Below are 24509 nucleotides of genomic sequence, written 5' to 3' on the forward strand. Positions count from 1 at the left end.
AAAAAGACAGAAAATAAGCGGTAGTTATCCTGATTGAAATCGTATGTTGTTGTATGAGTCCCGGAAGATCTCACAACTGATCACAATCAGGTTAACTTAATTTAACAGAAAAGACAGTGCATAAAGTAAAAGAAAGGTAGAGGAATTTAAATCATAAGTTCTGAGGGCAATGTGAGCCGGAGATCTTATAATGTCACCACCTCGTACCTTACTTTGTAAAGGAAATTTCAGAAAGCTGGTAAATAAATATAAATTTACCAAAATCTGTAGGGGATTTGGCAGCATAACTGCGCTATTCCGATCTCCTTTTGTAATTGATTGCTAAATTAATATTGAATTATTCTGGCAACAACACCCATTAATTTCCAGGGTCGTATTGTGTTTCTCTTTGCCTAAGAGATTACATTACCTCGTGGCCATATTTGGCAGCCATGAAGGACCATGGAATATCTGTTTATCAAGTGGTGGGAGACGGGCAAAGAAACGTGGGAGAGGGGCAAAAATTGAGAGCGCATGTATGAGGAGAGGGTGAAAAGGGGCTGAAAAACTCTATTCAAAATAGAGTTTTTATTTTTGTTATTTTCCAGCCACTTCGCACCACCTCCTCAATCGTTCCCTCTCATTTCTCGCCCTCTCCCATTAAATGAAAATTTCATTGTTGCTGTTCAATCCCAGATTACCTACCAAAAAAATTGCCATGGTTACCAAACATGGCCTAATTTATTAGATGTCTGCTAAGAACCACGTAATGAGGCTCTTGCTTATATAGATCGTTAGAATCACATGCGCCAATAGGTCCACAGAAAGTTAAGATAATTTGCTCATTTGAATTACAAAATATTTCACCCATGACTGAGCGCTCAACCTGGCTTCCTTTTAGAGCTGCCATCAAAATTTAACTTAGTCCGAGAAGTTGGATAATTTCTAATAGAGCTTGAATCCTATTCAGAGTATAGATCATAGTCTCTAAAGCCTTTCTAAAAATGAACAAAAATCATCACCAATCTTACCATATCCAATAAAGTCTGATTTTCTTGTTTCTAGTATACCAGAATGTTGTCGTGTGGAAGGAAGAATTCATCAAGACAAAATGCCATTGCATTTTAGAAAATCCCTATTCTCGCTCAAGATATATTCGAACCTCAATGATTTTACATGTTTTAAAAGGATTTAGACGTGAGTTTTCATAACGTATAGACATCTGCAATTGGAATTGTCATCCGTGAATGTGATGCATTGAGCAAAACATCGTCTCACCTCACAAAATAGTTTAAGATACCACATACATATAAATCATTTTTTTTTTGCTCTAAATCCCTTTTCTGAAAAGGACAATTTGGTTATGTTTTCTTGTAGAAAAAGTTAATAGAACTGGAGAAGGTTCCACTCGAATGAATTCAATTGACCATTCTTAACCAGTCTATATTGATGGAACCTAATCTAAGACACTACATATATGTTGGATTTACAGTACTCTACTCCTTTTAAGGGGATTGATAGACTGATATATTCGTTTCAATGTTCCTAATACTATCAGATATAGGATTAATAAAGTGAGATTTTTTATGGTGTGAGGTGAAGTCCAAATACCGTACGACCCACTTCATAGAATGATCTAAACCGTCCATTTGTTAGACCACAAGGTAAATACGTTGTACCTTAAAAATCATTTCTATAGGATGAGACAAACCCTCCATTTATAGAGGGATTACACATTTGGACACAAGCAGGCCTTTAATATAAACATAAGCTTCAATTCCCCCAAATTGAGGTCACTGGGCTTGAGAAGACCTTGGTGAAAGTGGAGTGGGTAGCTAATTAATTCAAAGTGGAGTGGCATCACGTAATATGTATCTTTTTATATCTTTTTTTCAGCTCTAAAAGCTAATAAGACTTGTCATCAGCGGCCCGAACTTACATTTGAATTCGAAGGAAACGTGGAGTGAGAACTCTCTCTGTAAGAAGCATAGCATATCTACCCCATGAAAATTAACTGAACGTCATTCTCATTAAGACGATACAGAGCAACCAGTTTCTGAACCATCAAAAGAGGCTACTACTTGCCTTTTGGAACAGTGGTTGAATGTCCTCTCTATCGATTAAATGACCAGAGTGATTGTGCATCTGGGCCGGAAAATAGCCCTCCAATAGGAGGCCTTGCTTGAGTTGAATTCCCATCACCTTCCCCTGGACCATGCACACTCCAATCCCTTCTGCACATCATACGAGAATTATGGGGTTAGAACCACTCATTATTAGACTTGCATAATAACTTGTGTATTTTTGTTTAATAGTAAAAATGGATGGCAATTCTAAAGTTGGATATAAGAATAGACATGAAAGCATCCCATTGTTATTGAACATGAGGAAGGGGCAAGAGCTCAACAAGCAGTGAATCATTGATCCTAAAATAATTCCAAACTGAATCAGTCACTCTTTTGAAGTAGAGGTGCAGTTTTAAGAAAAAAAGCTAGGGAGAAATTGAAAATTAAATTTAGAGAAGAAAAATCTACCAAGCAGTCACAACACTCGGGCCCATTGGGATACGCAGATTTTAGAATCTTGGATTTCCTCAAAATCATGGATGGGAGACAAGAGAAGGAGACCATCCGTTTCGCTTCCCTTTAGAATCCTGTGTTTTAAGTAAGAAATCCAGGTTTTAGAAATCTCTCCCCCATCCTGAGATTTCTAAAACCTCGAAACATGGGATGATCTCCTACTCTCTTGCTGACGGAAAGAAGGGCGAGTAATCAGAAAATGACAGATGTTCTCCTCCTTCTCTTGTTTCCCATCTAGGATTTTGAGGAAATCCAAGATTCTAAAATCTGCGTACTCAAACCAATGTACCAGGTCTTTTCCTTCAGTTCAAACTGTAAAAAACTTAAATCATGCATGTGGTCAACAGGGAAAGATAGTTCAGGTAAAAGCCAAAATGATCTAAAGTCATAATCCTTGAGATCACAACTGTTATTTAATGCAGAAAATAGTTTGAAAACTACCCTTTAAGACCCCCACCAAAAAAAATTAACAAAACAGCATCTTCACATCTCCTTACAGACACAGTATAAATAGCATAAGGTTGAACAACACATTCAGACCAGCAAACTGATGCATCACACTTAGGGTGTGTTCGGCAACCATTTAGATAATGACTTCCGCCTATTTTGTAGGGGCGGAGAATGCAAAAAAATCGGAATCCCTAGAATCTTGTTCGTCACACCCGACCCATCATGAGTCCGTTTCTAAATTTTCTCACTATTGCGCGCTTTACAGTATGTTATTTGCAGATGACATAGTATTAATCGACGAAACCAAAGCAGGAGTAAATGCTAAATTAGAGTCATGGAGAACTACATTGGAATCTAAAGGTTTTAGACTGAGTAGGACTAAGACAGAATATATGGAATGCAACTTTAGTAATGCAAGGGGGCGAGACGAGGATGTAGTAAATATGACTGGACAGGAGGTACCTAAGAGGGATATCTTTCGCTATCTTGGTTCAATTCTACATAAGGAAGGAGAGATTGAAGAGGATGTTAACCATAGAATAAGAGCACGTTGGTTGAGGTGGAAGCTTGCCTCAGGAGTTCTGTGCGATCGTAAAATCCCTACCAAGTTGAAGGGAAAGTTTTATAAGACAGCTGTGAGGCCAGCCATGCTGTACGGCTCAGAATTTTGGGTCACCAAGAAGCAGCATGTGCATAAGATGAGTGTAGCGGAGATGCGAATGCTTAGATGGATGTACGGCCACACAAGGCTAGATAGAATTAAAAATGAAGACATTCGTAAAAAGGTGGCGGAGGCTCCAATTGAAGACAAGATGAGAGAGCAACGCTTAAGATGGTTTGGACATATCCAACGTAGGTCTTTGGATGCTCCGGTGAGAAGAGGCGACTCGTACCAAATTGATGGAGTCAAAAGAGGTAGGGGCAGACCAAAAACAACTTGGGTAAAAACATTGAGGAAAGACTTGATACCTAGGAACATAATAGAGAATAGGACCTTGGATAGGATAGAATGAATGAAAATGATCCACGTAGAAGAACCCAACTAGAACCAGGATTAGAGCCGGGTAGATTCCTTCTACCTTCTTCGTGAATTTTTCCAAAGGATTCATTTAGCCGACCCCAACTAGTTTGTGGGACAAAGGCTTTGTTGAGTTGAGTTGAGTTGAGTATTGCGCGCTTTACACCCTAAAAAATGGGATTCTGCAGAGCGACTCGGAATCGCTTCCCAGATCTCATCAATCCGTTTCTCGCCTCGTTATACTGCCAAGAATGAGAAGCCTTGCCGAACACACCCTTAGATACCATCATGATTTGGCCTTGTCACAAACCTGCTTGAGCTATCTTAGTGTAACAATTGGCTTGGTGGCTTAATTTTGCAGGTCACGGCACTACTAAAGGCTTTGCATCCAAATCAGTAGAATGACTACATTTACATAGCAATTGGACACAGAGTTAACTTGACTAGGGTTCTCAAAATGTTGATTGACACTGAGTATGAGTTGACAAATGACATTGTTGCTTTAGACTAGACTCTGTCTCTGGTCTTGATTCATCCTTTGTTAAGAAGATGTAACTCCTCTTACTTGTGGTCAACTTTACATATAATCGACCAGGTCATGTGACCATAATAGGTTTTGTAGCCATTTCAAGTTTTAAGTCAAGTCCAATCTAACATACTGAGTTACACTGAATAGTATTGGGTTTTCAAACCTTATCAAGCTGAGCACTCCAATCTAACATACTGAGTTACAATGAGCCCAAATCTCTATTCAGTATGCATGATATGAGTACGACATCAAAGAGGTTTTTCTGTTACAAAAAAATGTTTTGAGCATACCATTCAAAAAAAAAATGTTTGAGCATCTCATATAAGGGAAACCTGGACACAGATAAAAGTGCTGGTACATGCGTAACCATTTTGGCATGCATACTACTAAGCAGTCCTAAGTATTCCTTGAGTGCCACGAAACAAAGAGGATATTAGTCCAAGATCTGCGCAGCAGGAAACATGGGCATTTCTAGTTCTCTCCCAGACTTCGGAAAGCCATCCAACATACAGGCAATGACCAGCTATTAGAAGTGATTGGTCCTTGTGCCACTCCTCATTTTGCACTGAAGATTTGGTTGTCGCTCTGCGCATAAATTCAAAGCATGATCTGCCACCGGAAGGCCGACCACAGCGTATGAACCCAAATATGATGTTTGCATCAAAACAGCTATTCAGAATATATATATATATATATATATATATATATATATATATATATATATATATAGAGAGAGAGAGAGAGAGAGAGAGAGAGAGAGAGAGAGTAAAGTCTTTCTGAGATCGAGCGGCAAAAACTAATGTGGGTCCACATTTTTGGGGTGATTCAAAGCATTCATTTGAAAGGCCCTTGCATGGATAGGGTGTGTACCAAAAATGAGGTCCATAGGATCATTCTAATCCATCCAAAAGTGGAGGGAAAAATGGACAGATATTGTTTCTCCACAGATCTGCGCATTTCTTCCCTCCACAAATGGAAGGGGGTTAGGATGATCCTATGGACTAGATTTTTTGTAGGCACCCTATCCATGTAAGGGCCTTTCAAATGAATGCATTGGATCACCCCAAAAATGTGGGCTCACATGAGTTTTGAGCTCGAGCTCAGATAAGCTTATCTGAGCTAGAGCTCAGAAACACTTTACTCGTATATATATATACATAGTTGTCAACCCGTGACTCGATTTCGTAATTTTATGACTCGTGACTCGTAAGAGTTCTTGACAAGGACAGAAATTTAGTTGAAAAAAATATTATTATATCTCAAAAGATGAAGCATGTAAAAAATATAACCCAATTGCATATAGATAAAGCACTAAACCAAAAATATCTATCTATCTATCTATAATATATACTGAGCAAGTAACATTCCAAATGTCATTCACCTTTGATGGGGTGGGGCCCATTTTCTATACCCAAGAATAGCATGGGTAGCGTCTACTATTTTACACTTGATCCGGTGAGCACACCAACTCTATCCAAGCCCATGCATATATCGTGGGACCAACTGATTTACACCTCATTCTATGATGGGGTGGGGCCAAATATTTAATGACCATGCCTAGGATGGGTGGGGCCCGCCGTCTCTATCCAAACCAATGCAGAAGGTGGGGCCCACCATATTAACCTTAATGTTATTGACGAGGAGGTGTCCACCATCTCTACCCAAACCTATGCTTTTGACCGGAGCCCACCAATTTACATCTCAATGTTTTGATGGCGTGGGGCCCACCATTTTACACCCATGTATAGCATGGTACTGAATACTAGTAAATAACTATATGCTTGTAACTTGCATGCAAAATAATAGTTAAGTTCTAAGTCCAACTTCCATGTTTTCAACTATCAAAACAAGAAAGCCCAGGCCCAGCGACTCGATTCGACTCGTAAGAGTTTTAGTTTTTCGACTCGACTCGCGGTGACTCGTAAGAGTCATCAGACGACTCGTAAGAGTCTTCAACAGAGGCGACTCACATGGGCGACTCGCCTCGAAATCCCAATGACTCGACTCGACTCGAGAGTTGACCCGCACGACTCGTAAGAGTTTGACAACTATGTATGTATATATATATATATATATATATAGGAATATGTTCGTGCGCTCAAGCTCTAATAAGGAATGGTGCGCTTGAGTGCACCAATCACATGGGTCCCACAATTTCTGTAAGGATCCAAACCATTCATTTGCAAGGGCCTATCATAGATAGGGTGTGTACCAAAAATCAGCTCCATTGAATCATCCTAACCCCTCCAAAAGTGGAGGGCAAAAATGGGCAGATTTGTGATCTGTCCATTTTGACCTCCACAAATGGATGGGTTAGGATGATCCTATGGAGCTGATTTTTTGTACACACCCTATCTATGTAAGGCCCTTTCTAGTGAATGCTTTGGATCAACCTAACAATGTGGGCCTCATTGATTTGAAAGCTCAAGCTCACGAATATGTTCCAACGCTCAAGCTCACAATCCTTTTCCTCATATATATATATATATATATATATATATAGAGATAAGTGTTCCTACACGGCCGTGTAGATAAGCTTATCTACTCCTCCCTTTAAAAAGTACAGTGGGCCCACACATTGTGGATGATCCAAAGCATTCATTTGATAGGTCTTATCATAGATAGGGTGTGCCCAAAAAATCAGCACCAAAGGGTCATCCTAGCCCTTCGTTTTGTTGGGCCTTGTAGAAACAGAATGGACGCATCTTACGCATCTTACACAGTGCGTCCATTCTCTTTCTACAAGGCCCAACAAAACGAAGGGCTAGGATGACCCTTTGGTGCTGATTTTTTGGGCACACCCTATCTATGATAAGACCTATCAAATGAATGCTTTGGATCACCCACAATGTGTGGGCCCACTGTACTTTTTAAAGGGAGGAGTAGATAAGCTTATCTACACGGCCGTGTAGGAACACTTATCTCATATATATATATATATATATATATATATATATATATGAGGAAACTGTTGGTGAGCTTAAGCTCACCAAACTTATGGTGAGCTAGCTTGCCCAATCACATGGGGGCCCACTTTGTTAGGATGATCCAAACCATTCATTTGAAAGTCCCTTACATAGATCGGGGGTGTACCAAAAATCAGCTCCATAGGATCATCCTAACCCCTCCATTTGTGGAGGACAAAAATGGACAGACCACACCCTATCTATGATAAGGCCTTGCAAATGAATGGTTTGGATCACTACCCAAAATGTGGGACCCATGTGATTGGGCAAGCTAGCTCACCAACAGTTTCCTCTATATATATATATATATATATATATATATATATATGAGTGTGTCGCGAGAGAGAGAGAGAGAGAGAGAGAGAGAGAGAGAGAGAATCACATCTAGAAAACAACAACATAAAACAGAAATTGCCCCTGTAGATTTTCGACATTCAACAGGTGATAGGGGTGCCAATGGGGACGAATTTAGAGCAGTATCCACCATGTCCAGGTCACGATCCACTCGGACCCTAGCCAGATCATATCCGAATCATAGAATCCTCATATCCTATCCCCCATGTTTGAATGAAAGTCCATTCGGATTTGACCATCAGTCATAACGTCTAGGATCCAAAAACACAATGAACGAAAATTTTACTACCATTCCAAAAACTACACATTGCATCTTACTACCTACTGCAATGAGTGGATACTTACATATTTGTCATAAAATTATTAAAATACCCTTATAATTCATACAAAACCACACAAAACAAGTGATGGCTGGCACAAAAAAAGTGACGGCCGGCTCATCATACCCTATTTGAATTCAGACACGACTTGGACTCATGATTATTCAGATCCTGGGAATTCATTGGATCGTCTATGCCTTATGACACCCCTATCAACATGCAAGTTGACCTTTGAACCATTCCAACATTACATTCAGTGTTTGCCTCTTTTTTTTACATTCACAAATGGCAGGCGTGCTCCCTGTTTCCTGCCTGACACTGGATGGTTCCCTGTTCTTTGCATTTGGGTGAAGAATGAGCTTCCAACTTATGCAGTGAGCGAAATGGGAGCAGCATAAACCTTGAATACAGGGTTGTGGGAGAACAATACAAGTGTGTTGCTGCTGGGCGAAGCGGTGGCTTGACGCACCCTAGATGGTTAGAATACAGTATCTATATGGTTAGAGTCATACTTATAAATTTCGTTTCGTTTCGTCCGAAATGGACGAAACAGGAACGAAAACAAAACGAAATCTTCAAAATTTCGTTTCGTCCGAAATTTCGGTCATTTTGTTCGAAATTGACCGACGAAATTGGCTATAACGGCTAGTTTGACTGTTTTTTGCAGAAATTACATCAATGCCCCTGTAACGGCTCTTTTGGGTTTTTGACCATTTTAGCCTCCAAATGTGACCGTTTATAGCTGTTGGGAAGGGTATTCTAGTCATTTTTACTTGCACAAATAATAAAAAACTTTATAAATAGCATTTCCCCTACCTTCTTCTCCTCCACCTTCACATAAGTGATTCTCCTTCTCTTTTCTACTTTCACTTACACTATCTATTCTAATAAATTTCCTACAAGTCTACACTCTTCTTCAACTCAATCCAAGTCCATTTTGAAGCAAAGGGAAGGCCTACCTTCAACTTACAACTACAAGAACTATTTCCTAAGGCTAGCAAATTACAAATTACACTACAAATTTCAAGTGAAGGCTTACAAGTTACACTACAAATTTCAAGTGAGGGAAGGCTAATATTATCATATTTTCTTCAAATCAAGTTCAACCTCAAGGTTCTCTTTATTTCTTTCCATTTCCTTTCTTTTATTTCTTACTTCATTTGTCCCCTTCTACTTCATTTTTTTGTAATTTGTTTCAATTTTCTTTCTTCTAATTCATTTTTCCCCTTCTTCTACTTCATTTCAGAATGAGTGGGTTGGGCTCGGGACCTTCTGCAGGCAATGAAGCACAGATACGGGTACGGATTGCGGGTACGACACGATACGGGTACGTGGATACGTGATTTCTTAAAAAAATAGGATACGGGTACGTTGGGGGTACGCTGAATATAATATATTTTTATATTTTATTATATATTTATAAAAATAAAAAATAAAATATTTTGTTAAAGAATTCAAACAATTTTATTGGAGAACAATCAAATAACAATAACATCACCAAAATCTAATATTACTTCACCAAAATCTAATATTACTTCTAAGTTGTTAGATTTTTAATTATGGGATATATATATTATAGATATTTTGATATATTCAACCCCCTTTTGTACAACCCATATATTGTAAATCTGTAATTTTCGATTTAATTTGAACCGGGTGCGCACCCGATACTTACACAAACCTGGGTGCATACCGGGTAAGCACCCAAAGAGTACCCAAGAGCACCCGCACCCGATACGCACCCGACACAGGTACGTGGGCCTCCGGAGAGTACCTGTGCTTCTTAGTCTGCAGGAGCATCCTCTATTGGTTCGGCACCCGCTAGATTGGATGACCCGACATGGGCTTACGGTAGATTGGTTCCGGGTCAAAAAAATAAAGTAACTTGCATATTCTATGGCAAAGTCATATCGGGTGGAGGTATAACCCGCTTGAAAGAACATTTAGCGGTTGTTCCTGGTGAAGTAGCATCATGCAAAAAAGTGACTGAAGATGTAAAATATCGAATGAAGCAACTTTTAGATCCAAAGAGAAAAGAAAGGGCTAGGATGAGCATAGGAGCAGATGTAGGTTTTTATGGCACACCAGACGAAGAAGAAGAGCAGGATGAAGAAGACATTGGCACACAATTGCCTCAACGAAGAGGTAAGGAAGTTCTTGTAGAACCGAGTGGTACAAAAAGGAAGAAGAAGGGAATCACAGGAGGGATCAGGAATTTCTTTGCACCACGAACAACCCCTGGAGCCCAGCCAAGCATTAAAAGTGCTTTGGCTACCAAAGAAACAATGGATAGAGCAGACATGGCGGTTGGCATGCTTTGCTACGATGCCAATCTCCCTTTCAACGTTGCCAATTCACCTTTCTGGCAACCTATGTTTGATGCTGTGAATGCCGTGGGTTCGGGTTATAAGGCACCTACTTATCATGCTTTAAGGGGTTCCATTTTGAAGAATACAGTGGATGAGGTAAACAACTACTTGGAGGAGATTAAGATGTCATGGAGATACACTGGCTGTAGCATTATTGCAGATGGATGGACAGACACCAAACAACGTTCCCTAATCAACTTTTTGGTGTACTGCCCTAAAGGAGTCATATTCCTCAAATCCGTTGATGCATCTAGCATAGTGAAGAATGCCGATGAATTATACAATATCTTTGAAAAGATTGTCGGAGAGGTGAATCCGGAATATGTGGTGCAATTTGTAACTGACAGTGAGCCAAGTTACAAAGCTGCTGGGAAAAGACTAGAAGCCGCGTTTGGTACATTCTTCTGGACTCCGTGCGCAGCTCATTGCTTAGATCTCATCTTGGAGGATCTGTGCAAACCGACTGTATTTCCTCATATAGCAACCACAATTGAGAGGGCTCGGACGATTACAAAGTTCATCTACAACCATGAAAGCCTCTTGAATTTGATGAGGAAGAAGTTCATAGGTGGGATGGAGTTGTGCCGCCCTGCTGCAACCAAATTTGCTACAAATTTCATTAGCATACAAAGTCTGGTGTTGAATCGGAAAGCACTTCAGCAGATGTTTGTGTCTGATGAGTATAGTTCTAGCAGGTTTGTCCAACACCCACTGAGTGAAGGGGTAGTTAGTACTGTGTTGGATAAATCTTTTTAGGACCAATGCAAGTACATTCTAAACATCAGCGAGCCTTTAGTGAGAGTGCTGCGATTGGTAGATCGGCAGGACAAACCGGCGATGAGTTACCTATATGAGGCCATGGATAAGGCCAAAGAGAACATCAAGGAGAGGTTGAAGAGAAAATCAGATTACATGCCCATCTGGAGGATCATCGACCAAAGATGGGATAGGCAACTTCACAGTCCCCTCCATGCAGCAGGATATTTTGTTAACCCTGCTCTCGTTTTCACTCCTACCTTCTCTAGGCACAGTGAAGTAACCAGAGGCTTGTTGGCATGCATCACTCGACTGGTACCTGATGAAGCTACACAAGACCTCATCACCAATCAGATTGAGGATTATCGAGAGGCTAAGGGTATGTTTGGAATGAAGCTTGCAATCCCCAACCGAACGAAGTTGGGACCAGGTATATTTGAGTTGTTTGTTTAATTAAGTATAATTCATTTTAACTTTCAGTTTCTCAACAAATAATGCTTTACTATTTGTTACTTTACAGTTGCATGGTGGAATCAATTCGGAGGTGACGTGGAAGAATTACAGACCTTTGCGATCAGAATCCTCAGTCAGACCTGCAGTGCGACTGGGTGTGAAAGGAATTGGAGCACCTTCGAACACATTCACTCTGCAAAGAGAAATAGGTTGGAGCACCAGAGATTAGATGACTTGGTGTTTGTCCATTACAATCTTAAGTTTCGAGAAAGGTATACAACGTAATATAATGTTCTCAACTCTCACCTCATCACTTTAAGCTTTTAAGTTTAACCTTTGACATTAAACTTAATGTTTTCCTTTTCAGGGACTTGTTGAGAAAATCATCTACCACTAGTGACCCTTTGAGCATGACCATCTAGATGTCATGATGGATTGGGTTGCAGAAGAAGATGTCATATTCACGCCAGAAGACATTGGGTGGGAAAATCTTGAAGCACCTACTGCTGTGGTTGGGGCCGAGGACGACGACGACGACTTTCTCATGCCTCTTGAAGAAGATGTCCCTACTGGTGGTCCAGGTGGTGATGACGGCGGCGACGACAAAGAAGACATTGAGTATGATCATCAGGGTTATGATGACTGAGAGTTGTTGCTACTAGCTATTGTCTATGTTTCACTTTCATGTATCTTTTTTTTTTTATGTTTTTCTATGTATCAGACTTTCAGTTCGACTTGTGCAAGACTTTATGTGTTTAAGTAATGAATATGCCTTTTGGGACACATATTTTGGACTATTTATTAGTTTTTCATCTTTTTCTATTGATTTTTTATTTTTTTGGATTTTTCTCATATTTTTTAATATATTTTTTGTGTGAACGAAAAGTTTCGACCGAAATGACCGAAATCCCACCGAAATTTCGTTTCGGTGGCCAAAACAAAATGGGGACCGAAACAAAATATACAACTATGGTTAGAGTACAGTAGCCAAAAGCATCATTGGCTTATGCATCAACTCAATTAGCATAATGTGGAATCCTATGCAAGTCAACAGGGACCACCTTGCAATGCTAAATACTCCCGGTTGAAAGATAGCAAAGTAGCACCATGAGGGAAATTAATGCCTCAGACAGCAAAAGAATCATCGTATGCCCCGGAAGATAGATTATTACGAGCCATACTTGGAATTCAGGTATCGACTACAAAGGAAACTTGTCTAAAATTACCTATAGGCGACATACTAATCATCTATTTCTCATCCAAACCCATGCACATTGGATAATAATCTTAAAATTAAAAATAAAGACACAATATCATATCAATTCTCAAAGTCTCAAACATCAAATGACAAATATTAATCATAAAAGACCGGAGCCGTCGGTGTTGTCCTCATTATAGTCGCCTCCCATCATGATGTAAGTAATGCCCTAAAGCACATGCATTGTGCTTGACTGGTTCGATTCGTTCGAAGTCCTACTCTTCTATCTTATTCCTTCTAATGGAGAAAGAAAATGAGGTATTTCGAAAGGAGGTCCTATTTTCTTTTATACAAAACTTAATTTGGATAAATCGCATGAATCGTATGATTTACGATTGAATCGTAAGATTCAATCGAAAATCGTAATATTCATACCAATTAAGATTCAATCATGGGATTGAAATCGTTATGCATAAGATTTGATTTGAATCGTAAAATCGAATCATAAATTAAGTTTAATTATTCTAGTTTTAGGACTCAAAAAGAGAACCTGACCCAGTCCATCAACTAGATCTTGATGGAGTACAGGCTCCTCCTTTGCCTTTAGAACAAGTGGAACTCATTCATAGGAACCTTAAAGTAGTGATCCAGTCCGGAGTCAGTAATTCAGTGATTTCCAATAGCCTGTTGGTCGATCTTGTGCCTAAGGGTGCATCTCCTAAGTGCATGAACTCCTCAGAATCCATGTCTAGGAATAGAAGTCTCGAGATTGAATAAGCGAAGAACTTAGACTTGCCTGTGTTTGACCCTGAAGCTTGTCTATTTCCTGGGCTACTTGTGATAGTTACAGTAACCAACCTAGAGTAAGTAAAGTCCTGAAATGACTGGTTGAAAACGTATGTCAAGAATGAGCAAAGAGATGGGGTTGTCTTTTGCTCGCTCAAAGGAAGCGAGAGCTTTTTCTTTGCAAATGAGTTGAGAGAATTATATGATGTCTCTCCTACTAAAAGAACTAAGTGCTGTTCCACTTCTTGAAGGGATAGGGAGTTAGCGAGACTAGAATTTAATGTGAATTACGAGTGCAGTTCAGGCAATAGGTTGTCGAGTGGAAAGTCAAGGACTCGATGAGGGGTGAGCGTTCTAATTTGGTGCTCCAAAGAAGATCCTCATATGTAACATTCGTGACCTGGGCTATGTGACCAAAAAGTCCCTCATAAAGTAAGTCCTCAGAAAAAAATAGACATGATATCTATTCACTTCAATAAACCAAGATAAAAGATTTCTCTATATCGGATTTCAAAAACATTGCACACGCAAAAAGCTTTTGTTTCTCAGTCCTCAATTCTAGAGGGTCCTAAGAAGGGATAGGATGAAGTTATCGGATCGAGACAGATCCTACTCGGCTTTGGTAAAACTGAGAAGAATGGAGGATATTCATTTTGCGCCTCTTCGGCTGTTTAAAGACCAACAATTGGATCCCTTCGAAAGCACATATGGAACGAAATGGACCTAATTCAAAATAGATGGCCTATCCCTTGGTGCATCAGGGGTGAATTTAATGTTTACTCAGTTCTTGGAAGCCAACAGAGTTGGGAGTTCTATATTGCCTCGACATATGATAATTTTCTCAGACATCATGGGAATGAATGAGCCAAACAATCCGAGCGAAATAAAACTCATCGGAGCTGGTTGATGCGGGAGCATCCTCGGATATTGATCGAGGAGATGAGATCTCCGAGAAAGTGCAAAGGAAGCTGGATCATCTGAAGGAGATCTGATGGTCCGTGCGACTCAAGAAGCTACTCACGGGTGTCCCTCTCTTTTCTTCAGCTTTTGAATTTGTTTTGCTGAGATTTTAATTTGGGAGAAGATCTGAGTCATCTGACTTCTGAGATCCGGACGAATTTTTTGTGGATGGAAATTTTTAAGCTAAAGAGATTTTCTACATAGATTTCATTAGAGAAAGAAAGTTGTTGGCTGTGGAGATTGTCAGTCTCTTGTTTTCTTTATCTTTACCTTGTTCTTTGCAAGGGTTTTGATTTGTTTCTAAGGATTTTGCGTCTCCAAATCCATTCTAAGTTAAATTCAAGAAGCTCTGTAAGAGCCGAATTTCAACATGATTTGTCACTGTTGATGCTATTCGATTGAAGATTCTTTGATTTTTTTAATTTTCTTTTATGTGAATTCATCAGATTTGTAAGTGAATGTCTAACTTCTAAGTTTAATTCCAGTTTGGTGAAGAAAATCCTTAGGAAGTTAGTCAAATTTAACAACAAGCAAAATTCTTGCTCTCAGTTTGCACGAGTTAGTTGAGTTTAACGCCTGAGAATAGCATGAGTTCTGCCAAAAAAAATCATCAGATTTGAAGTTAAGTTTCTCAATCTTTGTATTTTGGAATTGAGAACCATCAGATCCATGTATTCTTTTTTGTGTTTTTTCCTCAGATCTGAAGAAAACTGAGTTAGTGAATTCCGTGTAGCAGAATTCTGCTGTATCTCTTTGGAAGTTTCACAAATTCAAAGGTTTATATTGGATCCTTCTTGATCTCGGTTTTAACTGAATTTCGAGCTGAAACATCATTTGATTTAAAGGAATTTGATTCTTCTATAGTTCCCTGAGGAAACTAATCTCAGAGCACAAGATAAAACTGGGAATTCGTCACAGAATCTTTCAGCCGATGGCTAGTTAAGGGCTGAGAATCAATTCTTTAAGTCTGTTAAAATCAGATTTATTAATCTTGAAAGAAAATTTTATATACATGTTGAAAGGTTGAATTAGCTACCCTCAGAAGCTAGCAAGGTGGCTTGATTCTCTGTTAATTATTCAAAGGTAATTCTCAGCAGAGAGCCTTAGTAGGCCTGAGAATTGGGAGTAGTAGAACATGTTTTCTTTGATTGATGGTTTCTAAGATAACCGAGAGCTCTGAAAACCTGAGAATTGGGATAAATTGAGTTTTTTCACTCACGAATTTTGCTACTGTTTGATGACAGTTGAATGGGATGAGAATTAGAACCAATTTATTTCAAACATTGGTGACCAATAGCTATCACTGAGAGCTAATTGTGGTCAGAGAACAAGTTAAGTGCAGCTTGTATTGAAATTGATTTTGAGGAATAACTTTAGAGATAGTTCATTGATCTGAACTTTATTAAACCTGAATATTTTCAGCTCTCAATTCTCTGTTGTTTTGCCAAGGAATTCATCAGCATTGAATTCCATATTTGAGAATTGATTATGAATGGCTTTATTTATTGTTCTGTGAATGAAAACTGCCTACATGAACTGTTATATTCCTTGCACCCATTAGCTCTCTTGAAACTCTTCAAACAAGGTTAAGCCACTCAGTCTACCACCACCACCCCACGCTTGCGCACTGCACCACTGGTTAAGCAAAATAGTCATTTTTCTGGATACCCCACATCGCGCTAGAGCGTCTACATCTGATTTGGCAGATCGCCAGACATATCTAAAATTCTATACAGTGGCCCTCCTGGATGTCTTAGATCATCACAATAGCATCTTCTAGTCTCAATGGGTGTCAATATCATCTCTCAACCATCTAATCACATTGAGGAGGTGACACTCTATGTCACAAATATCATTCTCGGGAATTTCTCGGAAAGGGAAAATCTCAATATCTATTAATTTCATTTTACTTTTTCAGGTTTATATTGGGAAAAAACAACAAAATAAAATTATTTAAAACATATAAAATTATATATTAAGGAGAGATGAAAAAAATATCGTTATATTTTTTAAATTCTAAAGATTATTTCGGGATTTTGTCATTTTATCAAAAAATAACAATAAAATCGGTATATTTTGAAAATATCGGAGATATTTGTGACATAGGTGACACTCAATAATAAACTAACCATCTATGTTAGATCCAAAAGCCTGATTCCGTGAAGAAGCGCATGAATCTCTGCCTTGATAAAGTATTTTGCACCAACCGGACCGGAGTAGCCCAAATCAGAGCTCTATCAACAGAAATCAAATACTAGCCGGTCTAGGATTGCCAAGACCCCTTTTTAAAAAAAAGGATTGCCAAGACTCGAGTCGTCGAAGTTCAGTGTCAGCTCTTTGGAGAAGGTGGTTACCAATGAAACATTTGCTCATCCTGATTCCCTCCCAAGACCTATAAAAAGACGTCGCAAAAATTCCTCTAAAGGTAGGAAGGATCATAGCCCAATGGACAACTAACGAGAAGACCTACCTCCACAAACTATCCATACCCTTAGATACACCTTTAAAGACTCATGTTTCTTTCCTTCCAGACCCGTCAGAAATGGCAACAAAGAAAAACGCCATAGAATCTTACAAAACTGAGGCCAAGAGGCCAAAACCCATTACTCTGCAAAGCTGGCAATGTGACCAGGGAGAACCCAAGAAACTACTAAAAGTCTTAACACGGAATGCCAGAGCTCATGCGTGTAACCACAATGAATCAACAAATGATCGATACACTCCGCATCAGGAAGGCACAAAGCACGATGATTGACAATAATTTTACAATGAAACAAAGTATTGTCAAAGGTAAGAATTTTATTGAGCCAAACATAACAATATAAACCATTTACTCGCAGGAGCTTAAATACTCCAAACAAACCTAGCAGGCGATAGGGAGACTAAGTGGACCAGACTTTTGAAGAATGATCTGGCAGTGCAAGAGCCAACTGGAAACCAATTTTAGTTTCTTTTGTTCTTTGCCTAGTTTTTTAATATAGGTCAAAGAGGGAGACAACCCTATCTATTTCTATCGAAAAAAGTTTCTTTGGAAGCATATCTTCTAATCCACTTTCTTTAATTCGTTGTACTTTAAAGTCATCCTAACTCATTGTTTACTCAATTCTTTCATTGTACTACTCAAATTCAGGTCGATAGTTTACATCCACTGTTTCTTTTCTTGTTTTGTTTTTTTTTTTTTTTTTGAATGGTAACCACTTTTATGCCATAAAAGAGGGACCGAGATGGTCAATAAAAGAAGCAATACAAACAACAAAAGAAAAAAAAAACAAAGATCAAGACGGAATAGAATTGACAAGCGCCAGAGCTTCCATAGCGGAACGACGAATATACTGATGACCGATAGAGGATGTTCCCAACCAATCTTGCATTTCATCAAAAAATCGATCAGATCTCCAAGGATGAGGGTGGGAGCCTTTTGAGCCAACAGATAACACTTAGGGAGTCCCCTCCAATCACCACTTTATCCATTTGGCCTCCATCTAACAACTTTAAGCCTTGATGAATTGCTCTCACCTCGGCCTTTGAAGCATCAGCCACCCCTATGGGACCCGCAAAGGCCCAAATCACCTCTCCGAACTCATTCCGCAAGACACCACCAACGCCAGCCGGATCAGGATTCCCAAAACTAGATCCATCAAAGTTGAGCTTCAAGAACCGGCGGGGGACACACTCTTGTACAATTTTAAGCTTGTTCTCCAAGCTGAAACACACCCCCCTCCAACCATCCCACAACCCAAGGGCAAAGAAAAATTTAAAGAGCGGTAGAGTTTTAACCCATGCAATAGTCAGAGCATTAACTTTGATGAAATGGAAGTTTGGCCTTTTAGAAACACCATTGAAGACTCTATCATTCCCTTCTTTCCAAAGCACCCAAATGGTTGCTAGAAAAGACACATTCCACGGTACTTTTCCTTTCTTTTTCCAATGGACCGTGGACCATCCCATTAGGATATCAATGAGCTTAGCAGGAAACACCCAAGCAATACCAAATCTACTCAATATCTTGCTCCATAACTCCCTAGCAAGCCTGCAATGAATACTTAAGTAATCCACATTCTCCACAGCTCCCAAGCAAAGGGCACAATGGTCGATGATGAACATCTCCCTTTTTCGCAAGAAGTCAATAGTTTGAATCCTTTCAAGAAGAGCCACCAAGCGAAAGGCGCACGACCTAGGTGGGGCCTGGATTTACCACACTCCAGCTACATTGAAAGGCTCACGACTTGCCACAAGGTGCTGGTAGAATGATTTGATGGAAAAGAACACAGATGAATTCCAGATCCAAACCCTTTTATCCTCCCCTTTTTGCCTAATGTAACCTTCTTCTAGTATTTCCAAAAACCTAGCAATGGAAGTGAGTTCTCTGTCAAAAAAATTCCTTCTAAACTGAGGTTTCCACACCACACTATCCACCCTTCTCTCCATATTATCCTTCACAAAACCGTCCTTGTTCACAATTACAACAAACAAGTCCAGGAATAACACATTTAGAGGCTGAGATGAACACCACCTGTCTAACCAGAACCTTACCGTGTCTTCAAAATAAACTCTAAATTTGACACCTTCCGGGACTAGTAGACTAATTCTCAAGATGTCTCTCCACATTGTCATCCCTTAATCTGAAATTATCCTCTGAAACCCAATGACCTGGCGAGACACCGTACTTACCTTCTATCACTCTAATCAAAAGATGAGACCCCTTCTTTCCAAATCTCCATAGCCTTTTTCCAAGGAGAGCGAGATTCATTTCCTTTACCTTTCTAATACCAAGGCCACCTCCTTTAATTGTTTTGCACACTTATTCCCATCTCACCAATGGGATACCATGCTTAGCATCATTGCCTCCCCCACAAGAAGCGACATTGAATTTGTTCAATTCTTTTCACCACAATCATTGGGCATCTAAAAACCGACATTTGATAGATTGGCTATTGGCAATGACCGCTTTAATAAGGTCCACTATTGTTTCTTTTCAGCTATTGTTTCTTGATTTCTTAAATCTGAAATCTGTCATATAATTTGTGCCTCATCTAAACATTTTCTCATAATTCAAGCCCAAATTTTATCTCATTAGTGTTCTACATTTCCTGTTAGAATCTATTTTTTATTTTCTGATACGAGATTCCTAATTAAGAACAAGTGCAAAGAAGACATTTTCATAAGAATACATGAAATTTAAGTAAAGATTTATCAAGATGATTGCAGAACTTAAAACTAACCAAAAGCCAGGCGAAGGATAAAAAAAAGGTTCCCTTCTTATTCTGGTCATACTGCGATAGCTTTCACAACAATTGCTTAGTTGGTGAGAAATAAGTGCAATATATGGAAGCATTCACAAAGAACTTAAATTGTCCAACTTGATGAACCTAATTATATAGAGAAGAAAATAAGAGCAGTTACCGTTTAAAAAGAAAGAAAATAATAGCAGTCACTCTTACAATTCAATGAAATTCACTCTCTTTTTTCAATGAAATTCACTCTTACCATTCCAAAAAATAATAATAATAATAATAATAATAGCAGTCAAGCATGCAATTACAAATGCTACATTCAAGGAGACCTTCACGCTGCCCCACCATACCCATCAAGTAAAAGTAAAGCACAGACTGAAAACTTTAGAATAGAGGCTAAGAGAACTCACTTGGACAACCAATTGGCTGGAGACATTTCAAACAGGTCACTAGCTGCCGATTTGCTCAGACTATCATAAATCAATTCATTCTGAGAAATATCCTCCCTGGGTTTAAGCGGGGGAAAATGGTTCGCCCCGTCACCTGGCAGAGGCTGGAAGACGGATTTCTGTAGCCACGCATGATTATCATACGAACCAGGACCGATCGGACTATAGGTCCCGCCATTCTGTCCATTACCAACACAAACATTTTGAGGGGAACGAGTGCCATGGACTTGCTTCTCCCTTGCAAACTGTGACATCATAGCCTTCTGGGATGAAGGATGTGCAATAGCTTCCTTGTCAATTTTGTTGTGTCCCACGGGTAAAAGCCAGCTGGCAGGCCCACCTACTAGACCCAATCCCTCCTGACCAAGTGGTGGTGAACCCCACATATGCCATGTGCCCTGTTCATGTGTCTTACCTGACTCATCCAAAGGCGAAATATGTGGATCCCGAGATATTGGGGAGCATGGGAGTCGACCAGAAGTGATATGCCTTTCTTCAGCAACCCGTAATCTAGACATAGGGGACTCAATTGGTGAAGGCCTGTTGAATTCTATTGATGCAGACACATTCTTGAGAACATGAGGTCTTTCCAGTCCGGTATTTGTCATAAACCCTGAACCTAGGTCCAAAGGAAAGTTGTCAAGTGACTCCGAAACTGGCCCGAGCAAGGATACTGGATCAGGAACATAACAAGGGTCTTCAAAAAGATCTGAATCTTCAGATATAAAATCATATGGGGGTTCCCCAACAGGAGGAAATACGGTTTCGGCAGCAGGAGAAACTGACTTACTACTCACTGAACCAGTAGATAAGGGGGGAACATTGAAAGGCAAGGATAAGCCAAAAGGGTTTTGGTTGTCTAAATGATAGGTTTGTGATGCTTGGTCAGGAATCTGTGGGCTTTGACCTTCAGCTTGGTGATTCTGATTGGGTCGGCAAATGGCATTTGCATCCGAGGAAGGAGCAGCCGAAGAACGAGTAAATAATTGCTGCCATGATTTTTTCTGGACAGTTGGACGTAGTTGTGGATCCAACCCAACCTGGAAAACACCCATCAATGGCAAAGCGGAGTCATGACTCAAGATAGTTAATTAAAACTAGACTATTGTATTCCATAAACAGTTGCTAAGTTTGATTGAGAGCAGTCATAGTAAATCTAATGTATATAACCAAAATAAAGTCATTTAATCAGAATAGTTCTGAGTTCTATTGAATCACGACTTACAGGTCGGTGAAAATGAGAAGTGGCCTTATCATCTCCACTCGAAGGTAACTTCCCTGTTACGTGTTCAGTGGAATGCAGCTCTCTCCTATTGGCAGAAGTTTGGACATGATCTCCAGCACCAGTATACTTAGTCACTTTTGTAGCCGTGGTTGCAGAAGTATGACCATCCCTTCCAAAAAATGTAGTTCCATTAAAAGCTTTTGAGGGTGAGAAGAAAGATCCCTTCACACGGTCGAAGTATCTACTGCTGCTAGCATTTGGCCTGCTGAAATTATTCATTGTACCCTTTAAGCCATGCCCTGTATCCCTATCCACTGTGGTTTTCTGAAGGCCCCGTCTTTCAACGTCACTCTTTTTGTTAAATTCACGCTTCCTTTCACTTTCTATGTTGGCCTTCCTTTCAAGCTCCTCCCCATCAGAATTACTTTTACTAGAACCCTTGTCCTTGTCCTTTCTTTTTTCCTGCCGCCTCCTTTCTGTTTCCCTCCTGTTGTCCCTTTCCCTATCAGGAGCCGAACCCTTGCTACGCTCTTTTTCAGCCTCCAATTTTTCATCCCTCAATCGCCTTCGTTCCTCCACCAATCTCGCAACCTCCTCCCTCTGCTTTCTCTCTTCCTCCTCTAGCAGCTCCCTTTCTAACCTCGCCTGCCTCTTCTCTTCAGTTTTCCTACGCACCTTCTCCTCTTTGCTCTCATGAAAATTCACACCATTTTCACCCTTCTTAGACAACAACCCTTTATGCTCAGCATCTAATGAACCATCTTCCTCCGAGGAACTAACCCTAAAAATCTTCCTCCAAATCCACCTTAAGCTCAAGAAGAAAGACATCAACAGCTTACAGGCAAAAACAAAAACACCTGAATACGACTTCTCAGTCAAACACCTCTCATCCCCGCTAAAATACACACCTCCATTCTTTCCCCAATAACTCGACTTCCCACCAACCCAATTCCCATTCTCCGACCAATCCTGACCGCACGTCCACCCATTATCCGACCACATCTTCCCATTCCATATCCTCCCGCTTTTCCCCACCAAATCCCCTATAAAACCCGAATTCGTAATCCCTGACCCGGGCATGTCCAAAACCGGCCTTCTCGAAATGTGACCACAATACGAACACATGAACCGTCCCCCACCCGGATTCTGATCCCGATACGGGGTCAGACAATTCCTGCACAGGCGGGTTGCAGTCTTCCTAAGCTTCTGCAACTCTATCGCTTCAGAGCGCCGCCTCTCCCTAAGACGGGCGCTCCTACTCACTCGCCATGCCGACAATTGTGGCATCAAAATCTCATACCAAAAGAGCGTAACCAAAAGGACCGACACACAAGCCAATCGTGGCGATGTAACCTCAAATCGGAACCCAGGTGGTAACAACTGTGATAGCGCCCACAGGCCTATGAGTGGAATTACTAACCATGGGAGCATGGTCGCGACCCTCCGAGACCACTTCTGAATAACGCACAGTATACACATATCCTCTATAACTTTCTCCTCAAGAAATCCCCAATTTTAACAAGAAAACCTAATTCCAAGAGCAAAACAAGAAATGAAAGATGAAACCTAATCTCAAAGATTCTTTGCCCTAGGATAAATGCCACCAAGTGTAAACCCTAACCTACGTTCCTCTCCGGATCGTATTTTAAACCCATGATTTTCATTTCTACAAATCGTAACAATCTCAAAACCCAAAACCCACAACGAATCTTCAATTTCTAGTTTTCGAAACCCCTGCGATTTCAAAAGGAAAAAAAAAATAGATTAGGGTTTTTGGCAAGTCGGATTCGAATTTCTGAAAATGGAGAATCGAAAGCAAGAAAAATTGTATAGATTAGAGGTTGCAGGCTTACAGATTTTGAATCCACCGACTCTTCACCAGAAAAAACCCTAATTCGGAGACTGATTTTTTCCAACTGGGTCCGTTCTTTGCTAGGAAAAAAAAAATGATAAGAAAAAGGAAAAGATAAAGTCTAATTTGCCGACGACGAGACGAGAGTCAAGAGATAAACAACGAGAGATGTACATAAATTGGGATTTGCTAGGAAATTTCGCGAAAATCCATTTCGCGGCTGAATTTTGCCTGTGTGGCCATTCTTTTGTGCAAACGTCAGCGGCGAAATGGATTTCCACCAAAACTGCCTAGCAAATCAGCATTAATTTTAAGAGGAAAGAAGAAAACGTCGTTGTAACTTGTAGGAGGAAATGAATACTTCATTCAAAAGAATACCTTAACAATGGTGTTAAATTCGCTCCTTCTATAGGATAATTCGCATCCCGACTGCACCTCAAAATTCAAAAAGCGTTGAAGTCTGCCACAATTCACGTTAACAATGGTGCAAATCATCCTACAAGAGGTGCGAATTTATCATTGACAATGTCTTTGTTAGACAAATGAGGGTTAGGCAAAACATATAATGGTGTAATATCTTATGAAATGCTTAAAAAAAAAGTCGCCGTTAGGCTCTTTCCTAGCAGCCATCTATTGGGCTTATGTGTGCATTTTGGATGCTATGGACCATTGATCCAATTAGCAATCACAAGTTGGGCCCACTTCTGATATCCTTACCTGGATCAGAGGATCCTAGCCCTTGACCCATTAAGCCTCATTTAGGTTTCTTCTGACAAAGCTAAACCGTTGATTTGTTAAGACCTGCATTCACTGGGACCGTGGCTCATCTCATGAGTCATGATTACAGATCAACGATCTGGATTATGCATGCAACCATCTCTAAAGTAATACATTGTACATGTGTACTTGTGACAACCGATTGATTATTGGACTCAAATATGGTGCAATTTCCGGTCCAATAATCGGTTGGGGGACTTCACAATCAGTTGTCATAATCTAAAACAAATAGGGCTGAGAGGAAACAATCAATTT

At 39.9% G+C, this 24509-nt stretch overlaps 2 protein-coding genes across 2 annotated transcripts; one reads left to right on the forward strand and one right to left on the reverse strand.

Moving 5' to 3' along the window:
* Positions 1–1611: 1611 nt before the first annotated feature.
* On the reverse strand, positions 1612–23626 carry LOC143880222 (uncharacterized). The gene is made up of 4 exons (XM_077383039.1): positions 23479–23626; positions 21626–23359; positions 20362–21440; positions 1612–2213 (listed from the first exon to the last, which is right to left on the reverse strand). Exons 2-4 carry the CDS (start codon positions 23102–23104, stop codon positions 2093–2095), a joined length of 2679 nt encoding a protein of 892 aa, XP_077239154.1. The 5' UTR covers positions 23105–23359; positions 23479–23626; the 3' UTR covers positions 1612–2092.
* LOC143878546 (uncharacterized) lies at positions 11388–12090 on the forward strand. The gene is made up of 2 exons (XM_077380818.1): positions 11388–11750; positions 11841–12090. Exons 1-2 carry the CDS (start codon positions 11402–11404, stop codon positions 12056–12058), a joined length of 567 nt encoding a protein of 188 aa, XP_077236933.1. The 5' UTR covers positions 11388–11401; the 3' UTR covers positions 12059–12090.
* Positions 23627–24509: the final 883 nt, after the last annotated feature.

Source organism: Tasmannia lanceolata, unplaced genomic scaffold, assembly GCF_043159265.1.
Source record: "Tasmannia lanceolata isolate RefF3 unplaced genomic scaffold, GAP_Taslan_0.1 ptg000006l, whole genome shotgun sequence".
Lineage (NCBI taxonomy): Eukaryota > Viridiplantae > Streptophyta > Magnoliopsida > Canellales > Winteraceae > Tasmannia > Tasmannia lanceolata.